Here is a 19587-nt window from a genome sequence, read left to right as displayed (position 1 = left end):
CGCTTTTGCCACTTCGAGAAAATAATGCATGCCATCAATAAACGCCTTGCTCTGCTTGTCTGCATTATACATCCATTGCCGGTCCATCTGCATCGTATTTTGCACGAAAATGGATTACACTTCACAATGGATTACGCGTGAAAATCGATTAAAGATCCAAACAACATGGTACAATACAACAACATGAAGATCCAAATACACATATTTAAATTAAAGTCCCAAACAATATGATACAATACAACAAGCCATCCACTGGTTATTATCAAGGAGGACTTTAAGCATCCTTGGACGGTGAAGACGAAGGTTCCGCTGACCCAACCTCATCCTTAGGTTTATTTGTGCCGCCTGAAACGGTAGTACTAAGTGGACGTGAAACACCCGGGCCTGAGGGTGGAGCATAACGATCACCAAAAGGAGGTTCCTGACCCGCGGCAACAGCTTCTTCATGACGTTGCTGCAAATAACGAAGCATTGCTTTTTCCAGCGCGCTCTTTTTCTTCGGCTTATGCTGAGGGACAACTATGATTGGAACCTTGCCATAATAGGAACCACGATCGCCCCCACCATCGCCACTTCCTCCAGTAGCAGAAGCCATCTATGTACAAAAATTATTATCTTAACATTGCATAAGTTGTTCAACTTGAAGACCGTGATCATCTCGCGAGGATGTCCTCAACTGGGCGGCAACGCACTTCGTCATGAAAGAGGTTAGATGCTACGGAAAAGGGGACACGGTCACGATGTCCGTATCCACTCTTTCTCGTAGAATCGAACCTCCTTCTTGACATACGTTGCTGCTCGGCGGAAAACATCCTCGGAGAGATGAACACGGTATGCAAGTTCAACAAGTAGCAGAAGTCATCTATGTACAAAAATTCTTTCCTTACCACTACAGAAGTTGTTGAACTTGAAGACCGCGATCATTTCGCGAGGATGTCCTCAGCTGGGCGGCACCGCACTTCGTCATGAAAGAGGTTAGATGCTACGGAAAAGGGGACACGGTCACGATGTCCGTATCCACTCTTTCTCGTAGAATCGAACCTCCTTCTTGACATACGTTGCTGCTCGGCGGAGAACATCATCGCAGAAATGAACACGGTATGCAAGTTCAACAAGTATGGATTTAAAAAACCATATTGAATTTGATAAGATAAACCGTCTAGACAAGGTAGCATCATTTTTAAACCACTGCAATAATGCATACTATATATGACACATCAATCTCCCTCACATTCTAGCTCAAAATACCTCTCCATTTTTCTACTTCATCATCACATTCTAGCAAATAATCTTTCCATCTCCAAAGCATAAATCAAAGCATAACACGAGGATGAAGTAGCAAACCTTCGCAACACTTGTGTTGGCCGAGTGAAATTCCCACGAAAATGAGGGAAAAAACTTCGGGCAGCACCTTCCTTGCTTGCTTCGGCACCACCAGAGAGTAGGTGAAGCTCAGCTCTCTCTATCAATGTGCTGGACTGGCTCGGGCTGGAGGAGGAAGAAAGTCCTCTGTCTTGGCCGTATATAATGGGGATGATTTTTTATCCCGGTTAAAAACTCCAACCGAGACAAAAAGGAACACCTTTTGTCCCGGTTGGAAAATTAGTCCCGGTTGGAAACTCCAACCGGGATAAAAGGTGAACCCTTTTATCCCGGTTGGAGGCACCAACCGGGACTAAACTTTTTATCCCGGAATAAAAGTGCCGATAGCCCCCCACTAGCCGTTGCAACCGGGACTAAAGGGGGGCCTTTAGTCCCGGTTGCAATTACCAACCGGGAGTAAATCTCCCCTCAATTTTTGCCTACCGTGGCGCACCCCCTTTTATCCCGGGCCAACTTTAAACCGGGACAAAAGGGGGTGGATCGAAAACCAATTCTCTACTAGTGCTTATTACCCCAGCGTGTTATAAGTAAACTATTACTACCACGGTGCGAGCTCTCCCAGCTGAGAACAATCATGGTTGATAAATTATTATATTTAAAGCGCAAATCCTCCGACCATACAACTTGAATGGTCATATCATTTTGGTCCGACGAATTGCAAATATGCAAATGGATGCATTAACTTGTCAAACATGTATGCATGTACGGTCATATGTATATCAATGGTCATATTTTGCCATGGTGATAGACCACGTGGATTGTAGTTTTTGTCATAAATATGAATTTTATGGAGACGGCAAATCAAAATGTAAAATTGATATTCCTAAGCCTTTCAATAGCGCCTCCGGTCCCTACTAGTTGCACCATTCATGCAATGCAGATGGACAGCAAACTGGACATGGCGGGAGCCCGGTGGTTGGCAAAGCAAACCTCCACATCTCTCCTTGTTATCTTGATAGAAGGAGCACCTTCGTGTTGTCCCTATCTTGTGCCAATGAGCCGTTCATGATGTGTCGCAACATACAACAACACATGTACATGTCAAAAATTTCAGTAACAATCATTACTTCACGAGATACGCGTGATCATAGCCTAAGCTGTCAACCACCCTCTCGGCAAAAAGTGATCCTCAACATGCATCGTGCCAGAGAACATAAAATAGAACCGACTTGCACATACAAACCATAAAAGCAAGAGAACATGGACTAACCGTACTAAGCATTGAGGCTGCCTGATGCACATCCCAACGGTTCCATTGATGTCGCCGCTTGCTAGGAACAGTCGTTGCAGGCTAATAGACCAGCCACCGATCAATGGAACGCAAATTTGCATTTTCACCATGAGCCTGCTGCAGATATAAGCTACAGTACATGTGGCCTCCTACCATTGTAAAATATGGTAGATGGCGTCTATGACACATTTGACAAGTTACCGCGAACCTATTTGCATATTTTGCAACATGTTGTATCATGTTGTACAGTGGGTGCAATTCACTCAATTTTAAATGCAGAATTTTCTTACTAGTCTAACCAACCATTGGGTAAATTAATGATCGTGATAAATTTTCCTCGGGAAGTTTCTGCTGATTGTTTCCAGTTCTGATCTGAGAGTAGCAATTGGCCCTAACCCATGCCAGTTTATAAGATCGGGTTCCTCCCAATTGTTCTTGGCTGATGACCTGCGCATTGCATCTTGTGTTGTCTAAAACAGACCATTTCCTTTCCTTCACGTCGTTCATGGCATCGCCAGGATAAAACACAAACGTGATTACCAGCCAGTAGAGTAAAAACTGGTTTCACTTTTTTTTTGTGAAGGCAAAGTCCTGATATCTCTGTTTATAATAAGATGCGGGGCAGGTGACAGAGTAAGAGAGAGACGAGTAAAACTGATAGGGCCGGCTCTATAATTCTAAGGCTCTTGGACAAGCATAAAGATAAGACCCGTTGAACTAATTTTTAATATCAAAACTAAAGTATAAACTTTGCAATACATATAGCTCACAAAACATAACAATAGTGTAAAAAAATAAAAACAATAATCATTATGATTACCTTAAATAAAAATATAATGCTTGAGTGCTTTATAAAAAATTGTCTTCGAGCATTTCTTGATGCAAAATCTTCAAAAATAGTATCAAGATTAATGTCATCCAAAACATCCTTCTCAATGCTGCACATAGCCAAGCTATTCAATCTTTCTTGTGATATAGTTGACCTCAAATAATTTTTCAATAGTTTCAATATGGAGAAACTTCTTTCGGCTAATGCTACTGTCACTAGAATAGTTAAGAGAATCCGATATGCCATTAACGAATGATGGAATTGATGAAGGATGTAATTGCCAAGATTCTCCCTCAAGGCCGGCCGTAAGGCACTGCTCCTTCTACGCAATTGACGAAGGATGGAAATACTACATGAAGAAATAATATTAATTAGATGATTGCTTTTTGACGAAATTGACGAAAAAGAAAATGAAGATTGAACTTAAAATAAGCGCTCACCTCTGACCCTGACGGCGCTCGTGGCTCGCCTCTATCCTCTGACGCGCCCTTGAATCCATGATGCACCCCTGAATCCCTGACGCGCTCCAGACGCGGCGCTCGGCGCTCGCCTCCTACACCCGTACGACGATGGCTCTAATCGCCTGATCAGATCGGCGGCGATACGGCCACGGAGTCAGGAGTGTATACATATACGGAGTCAGGGATGGCACATGCACGAAGCAATTTGGCAGGTCTGGTACAGGCACGGAGCAATTTGGTAGGCCTGATTTGGCACGGACGGGAGGCAGGCCGCAATTGTTACGCGGGGCATTTAGAAAGGGCGAAACAAAGTCCACCAACCAAACTATATGTACTAATTACCTATATGGTCTTGCCCCCCCCCCCAGCTTCATGGCCTCGGGCAGTCGCACGACCTGCCCCTCCCCTAGAGCCGGGCAACTTTAATAACAGAGATGTCTATGTTATAACTTGTCCTCACTATAGCTAGAGGGCAACCTTGAAGCTGCTAAAGCAGGTCTATCTTATAGCAGAGGTAGTATCAAGAGGCACATGGAGAGGAAACGTGTAGAGGCCCAGCAACATCTTTCAAGTGCCATAAGTGAGGGGACTTGATGCCATCTTACTGTGAGGACAAGTGCCCTTAGAGCAACTTAAAAAGCTCCTTTAAAATTGCCCCAAAACTTTATTAGGGGAAAAAAACTTATCTCCAACAGCTTCCCCATCATTCCCGTAGAAATGCACGGACGCGAAAAACACCTCCGTCGCCCCGCATATATGTGCGAGTCCGGTCCTTCCCCAATCTGGCGATACGAGCTGGTGAGAGGGAGGAGATCGAGCAGGTGTGCACCTGGGTAGCCCAGCCGGCGACATGGGGTGGGCGCGGGCGGGCATCCCCTCGGTCCCCCGTCACGAGCCGTTTTGCTCCATTCCTCCCGTGGCACGAGGAGAGGCTGGTGTGGTGTGAGTTGAAGGCAGGGTCGGGCAAGCTCCACGAGCAGCGCGACCATGGCCAGCTGTGGCAAGCTCCGCGGGTGGCGTGGCCATGGCTGGCGGGGGCTTGAGCTCTGCGCACGGTGCTAGAAGGGCGAGCGGGGATGGTGAGCGGGCGGCTAGGGGCTCGCATGCTCCGCCGCGGGCACGGGCGAGCTCCTCCAACTATGGCACGAGCTTCTTTTTTATGAGCTGCGTGAGCTCTGGCTGTGAACCCTGATAAGCTTCTGCTCATCTCTTTTTTACGGGGATTTTGATCAATATCCGTCCAACCATTGAGCTCCAATCCAAGTACAGGTAAGGCACGGAGCAGATCTGCGGCCTGGCGTGGTCAAGCACAGGTGCGGGGAGGATTGGAGGCGTGGCGGATCGGTTGGAGGAAGAAGAAGAAAAAAATGAGATAGGGAGAGAGCAGGGAGGTGCTAGGCTGAGCCCAATTACGATGATATGGTCTATTTTAAAATATTGAGGCCTAGTTATTAGCGATCTGCTGTGGATTGATATGTTTTTTGGAAAAAAAATTTTGGAAGAGCCTCTAATATATAGTTTTGGGGAATAACTTTTTAGAAAATTTTTGGAGTTACTCTTAACCGCTATCAGTTCTCACTTTGGCAAAAAAGGCATCACTAAGTCCAAACACAATTGTAAAGACTAATTGAAGGAAACAGTCACGAGAATCCAAAATGCTAAATTTAACAACGGGGATGACCAAGGATATAATAGTTAATCGGTTAAAGGCCTTGAAATGTATGAGAAAGAGGCTCTATGATAATCAGGACTAAGCAATTCCATATAATATGGCATAAAGGGGATTGAGAGGAAAAAAACATCCAGCAGATCATCTTTCTAATCCACCTTCTCTTTATTTTTTAGTCAATCCCCTTTAATCCTTCCCCTCTCTGCTTTAGAAAGGGAACAAATCCCTCTCCCATTTCCTCCTTTTTGGGTCTTGGACACCTTTCTGCTCTCACACGCGCGGTGCGACTCTGCCGCTCGCACCAAGGTCCAGAGAGTGCTGGCCGTCCGCTCCCCCCAGCCCATCTCTCGCGCGTCTCTCGTTACTGCCCGTTACCCAACCCCTGCCTGTCCCAACCATGCGCGACGGTGGCAATGAGCTCTGCGCCATTTGAGTGTGAAAATCATTGTTAATTAGTAGCAACACCTTTTTTTCTTAGTATGTAGGACAAAGACATGCTGATGCATTAGCATGGAATGTAGTAAATGGATGCTTGCTGAATAATAATGGTCTTGTTCTGCAATACTTATTTCATTCCCTTATGCTTCCACAACATTCATTTTCAGGAGACATGATTTTTGTTTGAGATGGTGAAGGATATACATTATCGTGATTATTAAACATTTTCTAACGGTGTTATTTTCACAGCATGCATTTTGATTGAGCATTGGCTGTAACCAAACATATGGACAAGACAAGCGTTTTCGATGAAACATCCTCCTCAGCAGGGGCAGAGCTTCCTTGGCCCCCCGCCCTCCTGTATGATGCCCATTAAGATGCATGATTATTTGCTTAGTTTTGCTTCAAAATAGGTAGCTATTCGTACATAATCCACTGATTTTTTTGTGTCCGGCCCCTGCTGAATTTATCCCCAAGCTCCACACAACCAGTCCCTGAGCCTCAACAACAAGCCGAAGCACATCAAACTTCCTGCGTTGTTGCATAAATGATAATGACTAGTTTATGAATATTCCTGGTGTCTTCCATGTCTACAGGCAATGCTATATAGAGTCTTTGCTTTGAAAAGGCAGATTTCTTCTACAGCCAATGCTATATAGCCGAGTGTCCATTGCATGCTGATGTCCTTGAGAGTGTAAATTTATTTTTCCTACCTACTACAGGTTCGGTTGGGGTTAATTTATTGTTGAAATAAAACCACAATCATGGTTGACATACAATTATATTTAAATATTAACCTACAATTATAAATAACCATGGGGCCAAAACAATTGTTCATAAGAGAGAAAATTCAGCAGGTGAAAGTTCTCGAAACTGACGGTGGCAAAACCTAACACCATTGCCAACACAATCTCCAAGTATTAAACATTTATATCAAACTTTTTCAGTCCAGTTCAGAAGATCATCAGAGTTTAGTGCTAGGTTCAGTTCTGATGTATCGAAATGACCATTGCGCCCTCGAATATAATGAGAATATAGTTGTTGACGGGTTAAGTAAGGTAAAAGTGACCGTTCGTCTCCCTGTAAATATAAGCGCACAATGGTTGCAAACATGGTTTTTTGCAGTTTGTTATACAATATTTTATTTCCCTCATCCCAAAAATATTCCCCAACATGTTAGCTAATTACCGCTACGAAGTTTTTGTCCACCTCTGTGAAATATCGAAATCAAGGTTCATCTTGCAGCCTTCGCTGAAGAGGTCATGCATGCACAGGTCGTCAAAGTAGCCATCGATGTAGCTTTGAATGAGCATTTAATTTATTCATAGTCATCGCTGTAAATGAGTGAGTCCAAATGTGGAGCCATCCTACCATTTCAACCTAGCCACGGTGCACGTATGCAATAGCGCAGTGGAACAGGTGGCAGGATGGGCTGTTTAGTTGCACACCTCATACCATGCGCATACAAACTCTCAAATGTTCCACAACATGTGCACATTATTAACAAAAAGCAAAAATGTCGTGTGACCCTTTTGCATGTTAAAATTTCATCGAAATTGAGTTCAGTTTCTCTAGAAATGCGTACTACAACAAACATATGCAAGTCAAGTGGATACTGTCAGGTACTGCCTTGCACGGCAGGAATGAAGTTCGGTGAGAGGGTATCCTGTTGTTGAAGCTTGGCGGTGGAATCCCTTCCGAACCTAACCAGTGATGGGAATGCCTTGGAACGAGAGGCATCAGCGCCTGACTGAAACAAAGATCCGACTGGTGGAATAGCCTCAATCGGCTTCCACAATGACTCGTGGACAGATTAGTTCACCAAATTAGTTCAGCTAACCATGGAAGGAGGACAACTGGACAACCATGCCATAGAGAGTGCTTCAAATGCTCGTTACCACACAGTATGTAATAGATTGTACAAAACAAAACATGAAGTAAGCATTAGCAACGATGCAATGGGCATAAGATGCCTTCACTTGAATTTAAGTTGCATTTGCATCAAAAATCAAGAGTTACATTAAGCCTTTGTCCAAACTCAGAGAACACAACTGTGTAACTCTGCAGCAAACTAATACTTCTGTGGAAAAGTAAGCAGAGGACATATTTCTGTCAACTAGAATGTAGTGATGAAGTTTTCCCATTTGCCCCGAAAGCTGAGGTACTTCGAAACAGACTCGGTATCAATCAGACTCCTGCCCTTACCCTTTCGAAAATCCAGGCCCATCACATTGAAGTGTTGTTGTGTAGTAGATGATGCCTAGTTTGAAAATATTCCTGGTGTCTAGCATGCCTACAATCAGAGTGCACAATCCTAGAATCATCACTTCGAAAAGCTGATTGCTTGTGCCCTGTTGAAGCGAAAAGCAAGATGTAGATCAATAAAAACTGATCTTATATAAACCCAAACTGATTTCCGTGACTCAGCCCTTCAGAGTCGTATGCATGCATTGTATGGAAGCGAAAAGTATTGGTGCCAAATTTAACGCTAGCTGGATACTCTATTAGCTGACCTTTGGCCTGAGACTAAAGATTTTAGATTTAGCAGAACTAAAACCAAACATATGATATGTGTCTTCGGCGCTACTACTTGTTAATTAGAAGGGAGATGTTAGTTTTGAAGTTGTAGTGCCAAAGAAAGATACCTTTCGATATTTAGGATTGATGTTATTAAGAGACAAGGATACTGATGAAGATGTTAGTCATAGAACTAAAGTAGGCTAGTTGAAGTGGCGCAAAGCATCTGGCATCCTCTATGACAAGAGGCTACAGCAGAAGCTAGAAGTCAAGTTTCATATAACGACAATTAGATCAGCAATATTTGTATCGTGCGGAATGTTGACATACTTCTCAGGAGTACCTCTTCCTTGCCGGCAGCTAAACATCCTCATCCGTGCCGGTTACAGGACTAGCACAACATAGCAGACTTGGATGAGGGGTGGCCATCCTTGCCGGGCTTGATGCCCGCACATATAACTTGACGGCTCTTTTTGTGATCCCAGGCACCCAGCACGAAAAAAGTAGGTATCTCTGAACCGACTTATAATCCGTGCCAGCGTGGACATTTCTGTATTCCTCTACCTCGGTACCTCCAGCTTCGCTCTAAGGCTTCAGGCTCGTCCTTCCCACTTCACGTTTCAGAATCCAGAATGCTTATTTTTGTGACCGGGCCCTGTACTACATGACACACGTACCGTATGCAACACAACCTTACTGCATTGACTACAAGAAGTGTACGAAAAAAACACGGTTCAAGAGAAGCGATGTTGAATGGCATTATTGCAAAGAAGTTGGATCCCGTAAATAATAACAGCTGCAAGGTGATCAAGGCTGCTGCCCTAACCCAACCAATCTTTATCCTTCGCTTTTAACGTCCCCCTTCTCTATATGTAAGATTCCTCTCCTAGCAGGAATCCAGCTACTACCAGTTTGGCACTGCATTACTACGTACGATCATTTAGTTTGCTGCTCCAATTCCATGTGTTCACCTCAATCCCATCTACAGCCGAGCATTGGTACGATCGATTTACCGTGAGATGTAATGTCTCCTCTAGCTTATGAGTGCATAAACAAATCGGTAATCGGCTAGGAATAGAAAGTATCTCGAAGTTTTTGTCCACCTCTTCGGAATATCAGGATCAAGGTTCATCGGTTCATCTTAGTAGTGAACTCATCTTCCACCCAACCCTTTTTTGTCCCGGTTGACTTTGGACCCGGGACTAAAGGACCTTTAGTCCCAGGTCAAAAATGAACCACTAACGGGGGAAGCCGGTTGTAACGGCTAGTAGGATGAGGAGACTTTTAATCCTAGTTGGTGGCTCCAACCGAACAAAATGCCCCTTTCCACGCACCCCCTCTCTCCACCTTATATTCTCCTCCCCTATCCTGTCCCACTAGCGCCCCTCGCCTCCCTCTCCCGGCCCACCCCCTCCCCTTCCCTCCCACCACCGCCGCCCCCTCCCTCTCCTGGCCCACCCCCTTCCCTCCCACTGTTGCTACCCCATCCCCCATCTTTCTCCCGGCGCGCTCCCTACATATACCTAGTGCCGCCGCTACCCCGTCTTTATCCTAGCCAACCACATTCCCTCCCACAGCTGCCGCCACCTCCTCTTCCGTCTCCAGCCGCCGCCCCCTCCCATTCATCTCCCGCCTCCTCCCCCTCCACTGCCCCTCCCCTTCCCCCTTTGCTCGCCCCTCACTGACTGTGAAGAGCGGCAACGGGGCGAGGTGCAGGGCAGTGGTGCGCGGGGGAGCGGCAGCCAGCCGGAGGTAGCGTGGCGCAGGCAGGATGCGGCGACGCACCGGGCACAGGTATGCTCGCCCCTCCCACTCCCTCTCCCCCCTCTCCCTCCCTTTTCCTCTCCCTCTCCGGCAGGGCACAGGATGTCAGGGGCTGGGCAGCGGCGTCGGGGTGAGCCGCGGGCGGCGCAGGTGGGCGGCCGGCGCAGGGCTGGCATGGGCACGGGTGGCCGACACTTTTTTTTTAACCTTTTTAGTCTCTGTTGGTACTACTATAGGGGGACTTTAGTCTCGGGTGTGACCTGAGACTAAAGAGGGAGACCTTTTGTCCCGAATAGTTAGTCCCGGTTGGTTTTTTTGGATCTATATCTCTTACCAACCGGGACTAAAGGTGGGTTCTCCAGTACTGCTTGCAGCCTGCGCCACAGAGGTCATGTATGCACAGGCCTTCAAAGTAGCAGTCTATGTAGCTTAGAATGAGCCTTTAGTTTATGCATAGTCATCGCGTTAAATGAGTTAGCCTGAGGCCAAATGTTGAGCCATGCTGCCATTTCATCCTAGCCATGGTGGACGTATGCAACGCAATAGCCCAGCGGAACAGGTGGCAGGTTGAGCTGTTTATTTGTATCACACCTCATACCATGTGCAAACTAACTCTGAAATGTTCCGCAACATGCACACATTTATATAAACAAAAAGGAAAAATGTCTTGTGCCACTTTTACAAGTTAAAATTTCGTCAGAACACAGTTCAGTTTCAGTATAGATGCGTACTACAACAAACATATGTTCTGAACCTAACCAGTAATCAGGCATGAAAGATTATGATTCAGAGAGTGGGTCAGAGCAGAGACAAGCCCACAGTTCTGAAAAATGCACGCTGCAGAAATAAGGTTGATCAGCAAGGAGCGACTGATAGACATTCAGTTCCGAGGGAAACTCAGCACAGCATAACTGCATTCTACTGCTACCAGTCTTTTCAGAGGTGGATGCGTAGATGACAGGTGTAGCGCTGGGAAAAATATGGTACGCAAAGAACCTGGTGGTCAGCAAGGGTTTCAGTGACAGTCGCTGCGTGCGACAAACATAGTAATCTGAGTTTGGACAGGTAAGCAGAGGATATATTTCTGTCAACTAGAATGTCGTGATGAAGTTTTTCCATTTGCCCCGAAAGCTGAGGTACTTCAAAACAGACTCGGTATCTATCAGACTCCTGCCCTGACCCTTCTGGAAATCCAGGCCCATCACATTGGAATGTTCTTGTGTAGTAGATGATGACTAGCTTAAAAATATTCCTGATGTCTACCATGCCTACAATCAAAGTGCACAATCCTAGAATCATCGCTTCGAAAAGCAGCTGATTGCTTGTGTCCTGTTGAAGAGAAAAGAAAGGTGTAGACAAACAAAAACCGGTCTTATATATACCCAAACTGATTTGCCTGACTCAGCCCTTCAGAGTCGTATGCATGCATTGTATGGAAGTGAAAATTATTGTTGCCAAATTTAATACTACATTGCTAGCTGGATACTCTATTAGCTGACCTTTGGATTGAGTCTATAGGTTTTAGATTTAGCATAACTAAAACTTAATATAGGAGATGTGACTTTAGTGCAACTACAAGTTAGGAGGGGGGATGTTAGTTTTGAAGTTCATGTAGCTAGTGCCAAAGAAAGATACATTTCGGTATTTAGAATTGATGCTATAAAGACACACGGATATTGATGAAGACGTTAGCCATAGATCGAAGTGGCACAAAGCAATTTGCATTTTCTGTGACAAGAGGCTACCGTAGAAGCCAGAATGAAAGATTCATAGAACGATAACTAGAGCAGCAATGTTTATATCGTGCAGAATGTTCACATACAAACATGCACCTAAACATCCTCATCTGTGCTGGTTACAGGACTGGCACAACGTAGTAGACTTGGAAGAGGGTGGCTCAATGCCCGTACATATAATCTCTGACAGCTCTTTTTAGACCCAGCACAAAAAAAAACAAAGTATCTGAACAGACTTATAATCCGTGTCTAAGGAAAATGATCCTAACTAGATCATTAGTGATTTTAGTGATTGCGTATCACACGCTAGCTTATGGGACTAACAACATTTGCGAGTACACAAAGTTTAATCACATTGATGCAATGTAATAGATTTGGGTGATCAAACATATCAAACAAAGGTCAAGAGGACATGTAAAAGACCCTAGAAGAGCTTAAAGTAACCCAAGACATCGTAAAAGAGAAGTCTGGACAAAGGCACACGAACAAATGAAGTAAAATTGTGAAGATTCCTCATAGTCACATAGGATCAATCGGTGATCATAGAATGATACAGTGATGACCATGAAGGGAGCCATAAGATGAATCGGTGATCAACTCAGTTTGAAGTCAAAATGCATCGTTGAATGATTTGGTGTGCACACTAAGGGAGATAGGGTAAATCAGTGTGATCAGCTCGACTTGGCATCGGCTCAAATACGACTCTAGAAGTTTTTATGCATACGCCAAATGATACGGTGACTACACTACCTGGAGCACGGGTCATAGTGATCACTGTTTTTTGGCAATTGAGCAACGACTAGTTTTTTGGTTTGAGCCTATAAATACACCTTTGCCATGTAATTTCAAGTGTATTTGAGCCTGGAGAAGCTACGTGATTGGTTCTCACATATTCACAAGTGCTCTAGTCATCAAAGTGCTCAACAGAAGATTAATGCAATTAACATTAAGGCCTAGATCTTGATTATTGCTAGTTTAGGCCTATTAACGCATTGCTTTATTGTTTAGCTTAGAGTTAGGCGAGGTTTGCATAACTCTTTGTTATCGGTACTTGCACGCACCAATAGTAGTAAATCCGAGGCTTGTAGAGACCCTCCAACAGTATTTGTGGAGTGGGGGCGCTGGTGCAAGTGATAGGGAGGTGCCAAAGCTCTAGTAAGCGAAGAAAGTGAAGAGTGGCGAGGATCACCCGGGAGAGACTAGGTGGAGATCCACTCACGCATGGCTACTTAGTTACTTAGGGAGGTTATTATACCCTTGCGCGGGAATTCCACACCAACAACGAGGACTAGTGATCCGGTCCTGTACTACACGACACACGTACCGTACGAAGCACAACTTTGACTGCATTGACAAGAAGTGGACGGTAAGCGTGGTTCAAGAGAAGCGACGTTGAATGGGATTATTGCAAATTTGTTGGAGCCAAGGTGATCAAGGCTACTGCTCTTAGCTTCTTACCCACCCAATCTTTATCCTTGGCTTTCTACCTCCCCCCTTCTATATATGTAAGTTTCCTCTCCTAGCAGGAATCTAGCAAGCAGCTACCATTGATCTACCGCTCCTAGCAGGAATCTTTATCCTTGGCTTACGATAATTCAGTTTGCCGTTCCAACTCCAGGCGCCACCTCATCTCCAACCGAGCACCGGTACCACTACCATTGATCTACCGTGAGATGTAATGTCTCCTCTAGCTCATGAGTGCACAAACAATAAATCAATAATCGGCTAGGAATGGAAAGTATCAGGAAGTTTTTGTCCACCTTATTCGAAAATCCAGATCAAGGTTCATCTTGCAGTGTTGCACCGGATGTCCATGTTCGCTGTAGCTTTGAATGAGCCTTTAATTTATGCATAGTCATCGCTTCAAATTAATGAGCCCAATTGTTGATCCATGCTACCATCTCATCCTAGCCACGATGGACGTATGCAATAGCTCAGTGGAACAGGTGGCAGGAGCTGTTTTGTTAGATCACACTTCATACCTTGCGCATACAAAGCTCTCAAATGTTCCACAACATTTGCACATTATGAACAAAAAGGAAAATGTCATGTGCCCCTTTCGCAAGTTCAAATTCAAAAAAAATAGAGTTTAGTTTCTCTACAAATGCATACAACAAACATATGTTCCGAACCTAACCACTAATCAGGCACGAAACTTCATTATTCAGAGTATGATTCTGAGCAGACAACCATACAGTACTGGAAATGCACGCTGCAGAAATAAGGGTGATCAGCAAGCACTGACTGATAGACATTCATTTCCGAGGGAAACTGAGCACAACAGAAATTTCCATTCTACTGCTACCACTCTTTTCAGTGGTGCATGCAGATGACATGAGTAGCATTGGCGAAAATATGGTACCCAAAGAACCTGCCCGTTCAGTTAGGGTATTTCGGAGACAATCGCCCTACACTCTGCATGTGATGTACAAAGTAATCTGCATCGACAAAGAAAGCGCCTGACAAAAATTCAATTCAAAATCGAGGTCCACAAGTGTATCACACAAGGCGCGCAAACATCACAAGTACTACGTGACCACAGCTGCTGCTGCTGCTGCTGCTGCTCCTGCGAGGATCAATGCAACGATGGAAATGCTGTGGGAGCGAGAGGCCTCAGCGCCTGACCGAACCAACGACCCGGCAGGTGGAACTGCTTCCATCGGCTTGGACACTGATTCAGGGACAGCAGCTGCTGCATCAAACACATATGGATCACCATATTAGTTCAGCTAATCTTTGAAGGAGCACCAGCGTGCCTTTGAGTGATTCAATGTTAATTACCGCAAAGTACATAATTCGGGCAAAAAACATGATGTAAGCATTAGCAATGATGCAATGTGCATTACATGCCGTCCTTTGTTGAGTTACATTTCCACGAAAAAATGTTAAGTTACATTAAGCATTTCTCCAAACTCACAGAACAGTATAATACAAACTGTGTAATTGCGCAACAAACTAATATTGGTGTGGACAGGTAAGCAGAGACCGTAGATCAAAAACGCCCACTATATATTTCAGATTCATATATAATCAATCACCAGGAGCAGGAGAAATGTTTTCACCTGGGGAAATTTCTGGCCACGATGTTGACTGGGGCGTGACATGCAATTCTGGCAGCACCTTGAGCTCTATGTTTAGGAAATGAAACAACAAAATGATCAATGACAAATCCAGGACCGTGCAATATTTGTGTATTGCTTTGTCAGATGGTTAGGACAAATAACACAACAAGCATTAATTACATGAACGCAGGTAAAGAAAACAGATAGCAGAGTTTCCAACAGACCAAACATGAATGGGACTAGATTCAAGTAGTACTATAACAATTTACCAAGCAACAGATGAAGATTGGCATCCATGGATTTCACTATTTTTAGTCAACAACCGAATTCAAGGTTTCAAGCAAACTACCGAGGAAAATCTCACTAAACACACTAGATGCAATTGCCCTGCCAATCCATTAGGATACGACATGACACCAAAATATAACGGACTAAGTACCAGTACTAATCGCTCAAAAAATTGTACCAGTACCAAAGTCTTCACTAGAAAAAAAGGAGTCCTAAAAAAAACAGAAATGTCACTATCACAGTGATTCGTTTGAGACATGGAAAACTGATTAAAATGACTAATCATGGTACCAATGAAACTGGAGTAACATTTCTTTGCGGAACATAACGAACCAGCACCATATTGCTAAATTAAGAATGGAAAGGTCACACAACTAAAACTGCCGTAGAAGTATAAACATGCTCGAGGGTCTTTATTAGTAAATGGGAGCGATTTGGAGACGACTTTCAACAAAAACATAAGCAAAAGCATGCAATACATCCTCATGCAGAACCTCATTGACAAATGAAAGCCCCCGGACAACTCTGAGCAGTTGCATAAATGATGATGACAAGGTTACAAATATTCCTGGTGTCTTCCATGTCTATAGTCGATGTTACATAGAATCGTTGCCTATGGTTCAAGTTGGTTAATTTATTATTGAACAAAAATCTGCTACCTCACTACCAAGTTATAAGTATACTATTACTACCAGTCCTAGCTCTCCCAGCTAACACTAATAATCATGTCTGATAAAAAAATTATATAGAAATGATGAATCTAGTTTTTTCTTCCAATTCTAACTAATCATCGGCCATAGAGATTCATTCATAAGAAATAAAAATTGGCACATGGGAAAATATGAAGAGTGATGGTGACAGAACCTACCACCATTACCAACATGACTATTAGTACTAAAAACTAGATGTACATATCTTCAATGCTCAAGATCGCCATCTAGGTAACTATGATACTTTTCAATCCCATTTTGGAGGCTGCTAGAGTTTAGCATTTGGAATGGTACGGTATGTTCCTATACTGGTGGCACCTTTTGCTTATCATTCCATAATTTTATTATTTATTAATATAAAACCTCGATCCTTGTATATATAAGCTCTGCTAAAGCTAATCCATGAGGATATAGCATGACGCTCAAAATAGAAGACACGATTAAGTACCATTACCAATCACTCAAAAAAATGTATGTAGCAGTACCAAAGTCTTCGCAAAAAAAAAAAGAGTACCAGTACCAAAGAACAGAAATCTCATTATTATCACAGCAATTCATTTGGGACAGAATAGGTCCCTTAAATTGAAACATGGTCAACTAACAAAGGAAGAGGCCACACAAGTACAATTGGCACAGATGTGTGAAACATGCTAGAGCCTTTCCACTACTAGCCCAAACAAAGGATGATACTCAAAGAACTGCACGCTATATATAGTACCTAAGAGACTAAACAGCTAATTAGCATGGGAGCCAACTGCCAAGCAATGAATATCTAACATTAAAGGTGAACCTCTGTCACATATATTCCAAGCACACCCTACTAACCATCAGGATATGTCTCGAGGCCAAAATAGAACATGCTGAGTACCACTGTAATCAGTACAAAGATCAGAAATGTAATTGTTGCAGCAATTCACTAGGGGAGAAACAGAGTCTCTAAAATCAAACATGGAGGGCTGATTGAGACGACGACTAATCGACTAGCCATCAGGGAATCGAAAGACCATGGCGTCTACGACGCACGCAAGCAAGTGTTAAGGAACTAGTCCTAAGCACACCCCAGAACACGAGAGCGTCAGCAAATTAACCATTGCGCCGAGCACGCGTGAGGCGACAATGCAGAGGGTTCCTCAACCATGGCGCGAGAGGGGAGGGGAGGGGAGGAGGGCACGGGGGGGTTTGTGAACTCGTGGCTCGCTCACCTCGGCAGGCGTCGGCGAAGAGGGTGGCGGCCTCGACGGTGGCGGCGGCGAAGGAGTTTCCCGCGGCGCAGGCGGGGAGGAGCGCGCCGAGGCGGGCGGCGTCGACGGGGAAGCCGAGGAGGAGCGGGTTGCGGAGCAGGTGGCAGAGGCAGCCCTCCCCTCCGCTCCCTCCCGACGGGTAGACGGCGCGGAGGAAGGCGACGCAGCAGGCGTCGGTGGGCGCCGGCGGGGACGCGGCTAGCGGCGGCGCCACCGCCGCCACGTGCGGCAGGCACGGCGAGATGGACACGATCGTCGCCGCGCACCGCGCCGCTGCGTCCCGCGCGGAGGCGTAGGCGGCGGAATCGGAGGCGGAGGCGGGGGCGTGGGCGTCCGCGGCGGAGGCCGAGGCCGGAAGGAGTGACGCGGCGGATGCGGCCGCGAGGAGGAGGGGGAGGAGGCGAGCGGCGGTGGGGCCCATGGTGCGGGGCGGAGCTTCGGAGTCGCTCGCGCTCTCTGAAAAGTGAAAAGTTGCTGGTGGGTTTTGGGGATGGAGGGAGGGGGTGAAGACGATGACCTGGCCTCGAGGCGGAGAGAGATCGTGTCCGTCCGTTTGAAAGGCGGTTCACGAACGAGGCTGATCGGACGGCTCCGGTAAGCCCACTGATCCCTGCCGTTGCGACCGTGTTCACGTGCTGTGGCCGGCTGCCGCGGCTGCAGTGGCACAGCTGTCTCAAAAATTTCAGCACATTTCGATGTTCGAAACACGTGCACAAATTTTAACAAAAATTGACATATTCTCAAAATGTTTGGTGTAATTTTAGCTTGACGCGCGGTAGTTTTAACTAGTTGTATTTCAAGGATTATGGTTTCTGACTATTAGTTACAGGGTTTATCTCCTCATCAATCGTTTTTTCTATCAGTCACCGTGACATCCGTTGGATCTACACCAGCTTTTTTCTTATCTCTTTCTTCTTCCTCCTTTGCTGTCGTCTTCGTTTTCTTCACGAGTCACACACCAAGAATCCAACGCCACTTCCCCGTGCCCATCGCCTCTGGCCCGCCTTAGGCCTGGCTCCAGCAGCCCCTGCTGCCTCACCTGCCACCCACCACCGCTGACCCATGCTAACCCCATATGAAACATGCCCTCGCCGCCTCCACTCCTCCACCATCTCTCCCGCCTCCTCCACCGGCCGATGAGCCGCCCGGAACTTCTCTATAGGTTCGTAGGCCACAAGTTAATTACCCCTATCCCAAATCTCCCGAACCCCAACCCCGGATTCTCTTCCCCATTCAATTTCCAGTAGAATTAGGTAACTGATGGATAAGCAAGATTTCAATCGAGTAACAAGGAGTAAATCTCATAGTTATATATGGTTCGTGGTTACAGGTTGCTGCTGCATGTTGTCCAAACTTCTTTGCTAAGAGCTAGCCCAACATTATTAACAAAATGAGATGACTTTGCTACGAGCCTGCGATTCCTATCAGCTCAATGGTTAAAAAAGAAAAGGGAATTAAAACCATTTACCTCCTCACGTATAGGGAATTCTAGCCACATCGTTTCACACATTTCCCATTTTATATGTTACTATACGAAACCTGGTTCCATATTTACCCGTCTCTTTCATATTTATCAGTTACGTACGAAATCAGGAAAAATTGAGAAAAATCCATGTATACAAAGGCAAAAATAGAGAATGCTTTTCACCATTTGTTTCGTGCCTTTTCCGTTCTCACCTATTTTCCTGGATATAAAAGATAATAACCCACCATTTTCGGAATTTCAAGCACTAAGTGAAAATTTAGAGGCATCGAAGCTACCAAAAACATGTGTTGAGAATTGGGATGGTTCTATCAAACGCGAGGGTGGAACGGACTACTCTTAGGCTTAGTTTGGGAACAAGGGAGCCCTAACCCAGGGTAGGAACGTCCTGGAGGGGGATTTTTGTGGCAAGTCCATTCCCCATTCTTTTCCTGGGTGGTAATTCCCTGTGTGTTGGTGCTATTTGGGAGTAGAGGGAGAGAAATCCCAGAGAGCAAATAAGGGCTCATAAAATCAGGAAAAAGAAAAAAAATCAATATAGTCTCCAATGTTTCGTTTTGCATGTTCTATATATATCAGCTATTGTTGGGTCTGCTGAATTAGCTAATGTAAGCAGCTTAAGTCCAAGATCACGCAACGAGAAATCCACACCTGACCTGCATACCATTTAATCTTTCTTCTTGTTGCAGGGAGCAGAACCTCTCAAACAGCATGGTGAGAACCCTTAGAAATCAGCGCTTCTTTGGGTCATCTTTCTCCACCTCCCTGTTTGTTT

The 19587-nt window shown here is 45.1% G+C and overlaps 1 protein-coding gene and 1 pseudogene across 1 annotated transcript; both read right to left on the bottom strand.

The window, feature by feature from the left end:
- Positions 1–15058: 15058 nt before the first annotated feature.
- On the bottom strand, positions 15059–17750 carry LOC101754860. Its single transcript, XM_012844562.1, has 2 exons — positions 17291–17750; positions 15059–15156 (listed from the first exon to the last, which is right to left on the bottom strand). Exons 1-2 carry the CDS (start codon positions 17748–17750, stop codon positions 15059–15061), a joined length of 558 nt encoding a protein of 185 aa, XP_012700016.1.
- A 1572-nt stretch (positions 17751–19322) lies between these two features.
- Positions 19323–19587, bottom strand: part of LOC101754461 — a 2623-nt pseudogene continuing 2358 nt past the window's right edge.

Source organism: Setaria italica, chromosome III (genome assembly GCF_000263155.2).
Source record: "Setaria italica strain Yugu1 chromosome III, Setaria_italica_v2.0, whole genome shotgun sequence".
In the NCBI taxonomy this organism is placed as follows: domain Eukaryota; kingdom Viridiplantae; phylum Streptophyta; class Magnoliopsida; order Poales; family Poaceae; genus Setaria; species Setaria italica.
Note: the sequence above shows the minus strand (reverse complement) of the source record. Positions and strands in the feature narration are given on the sequence as shown.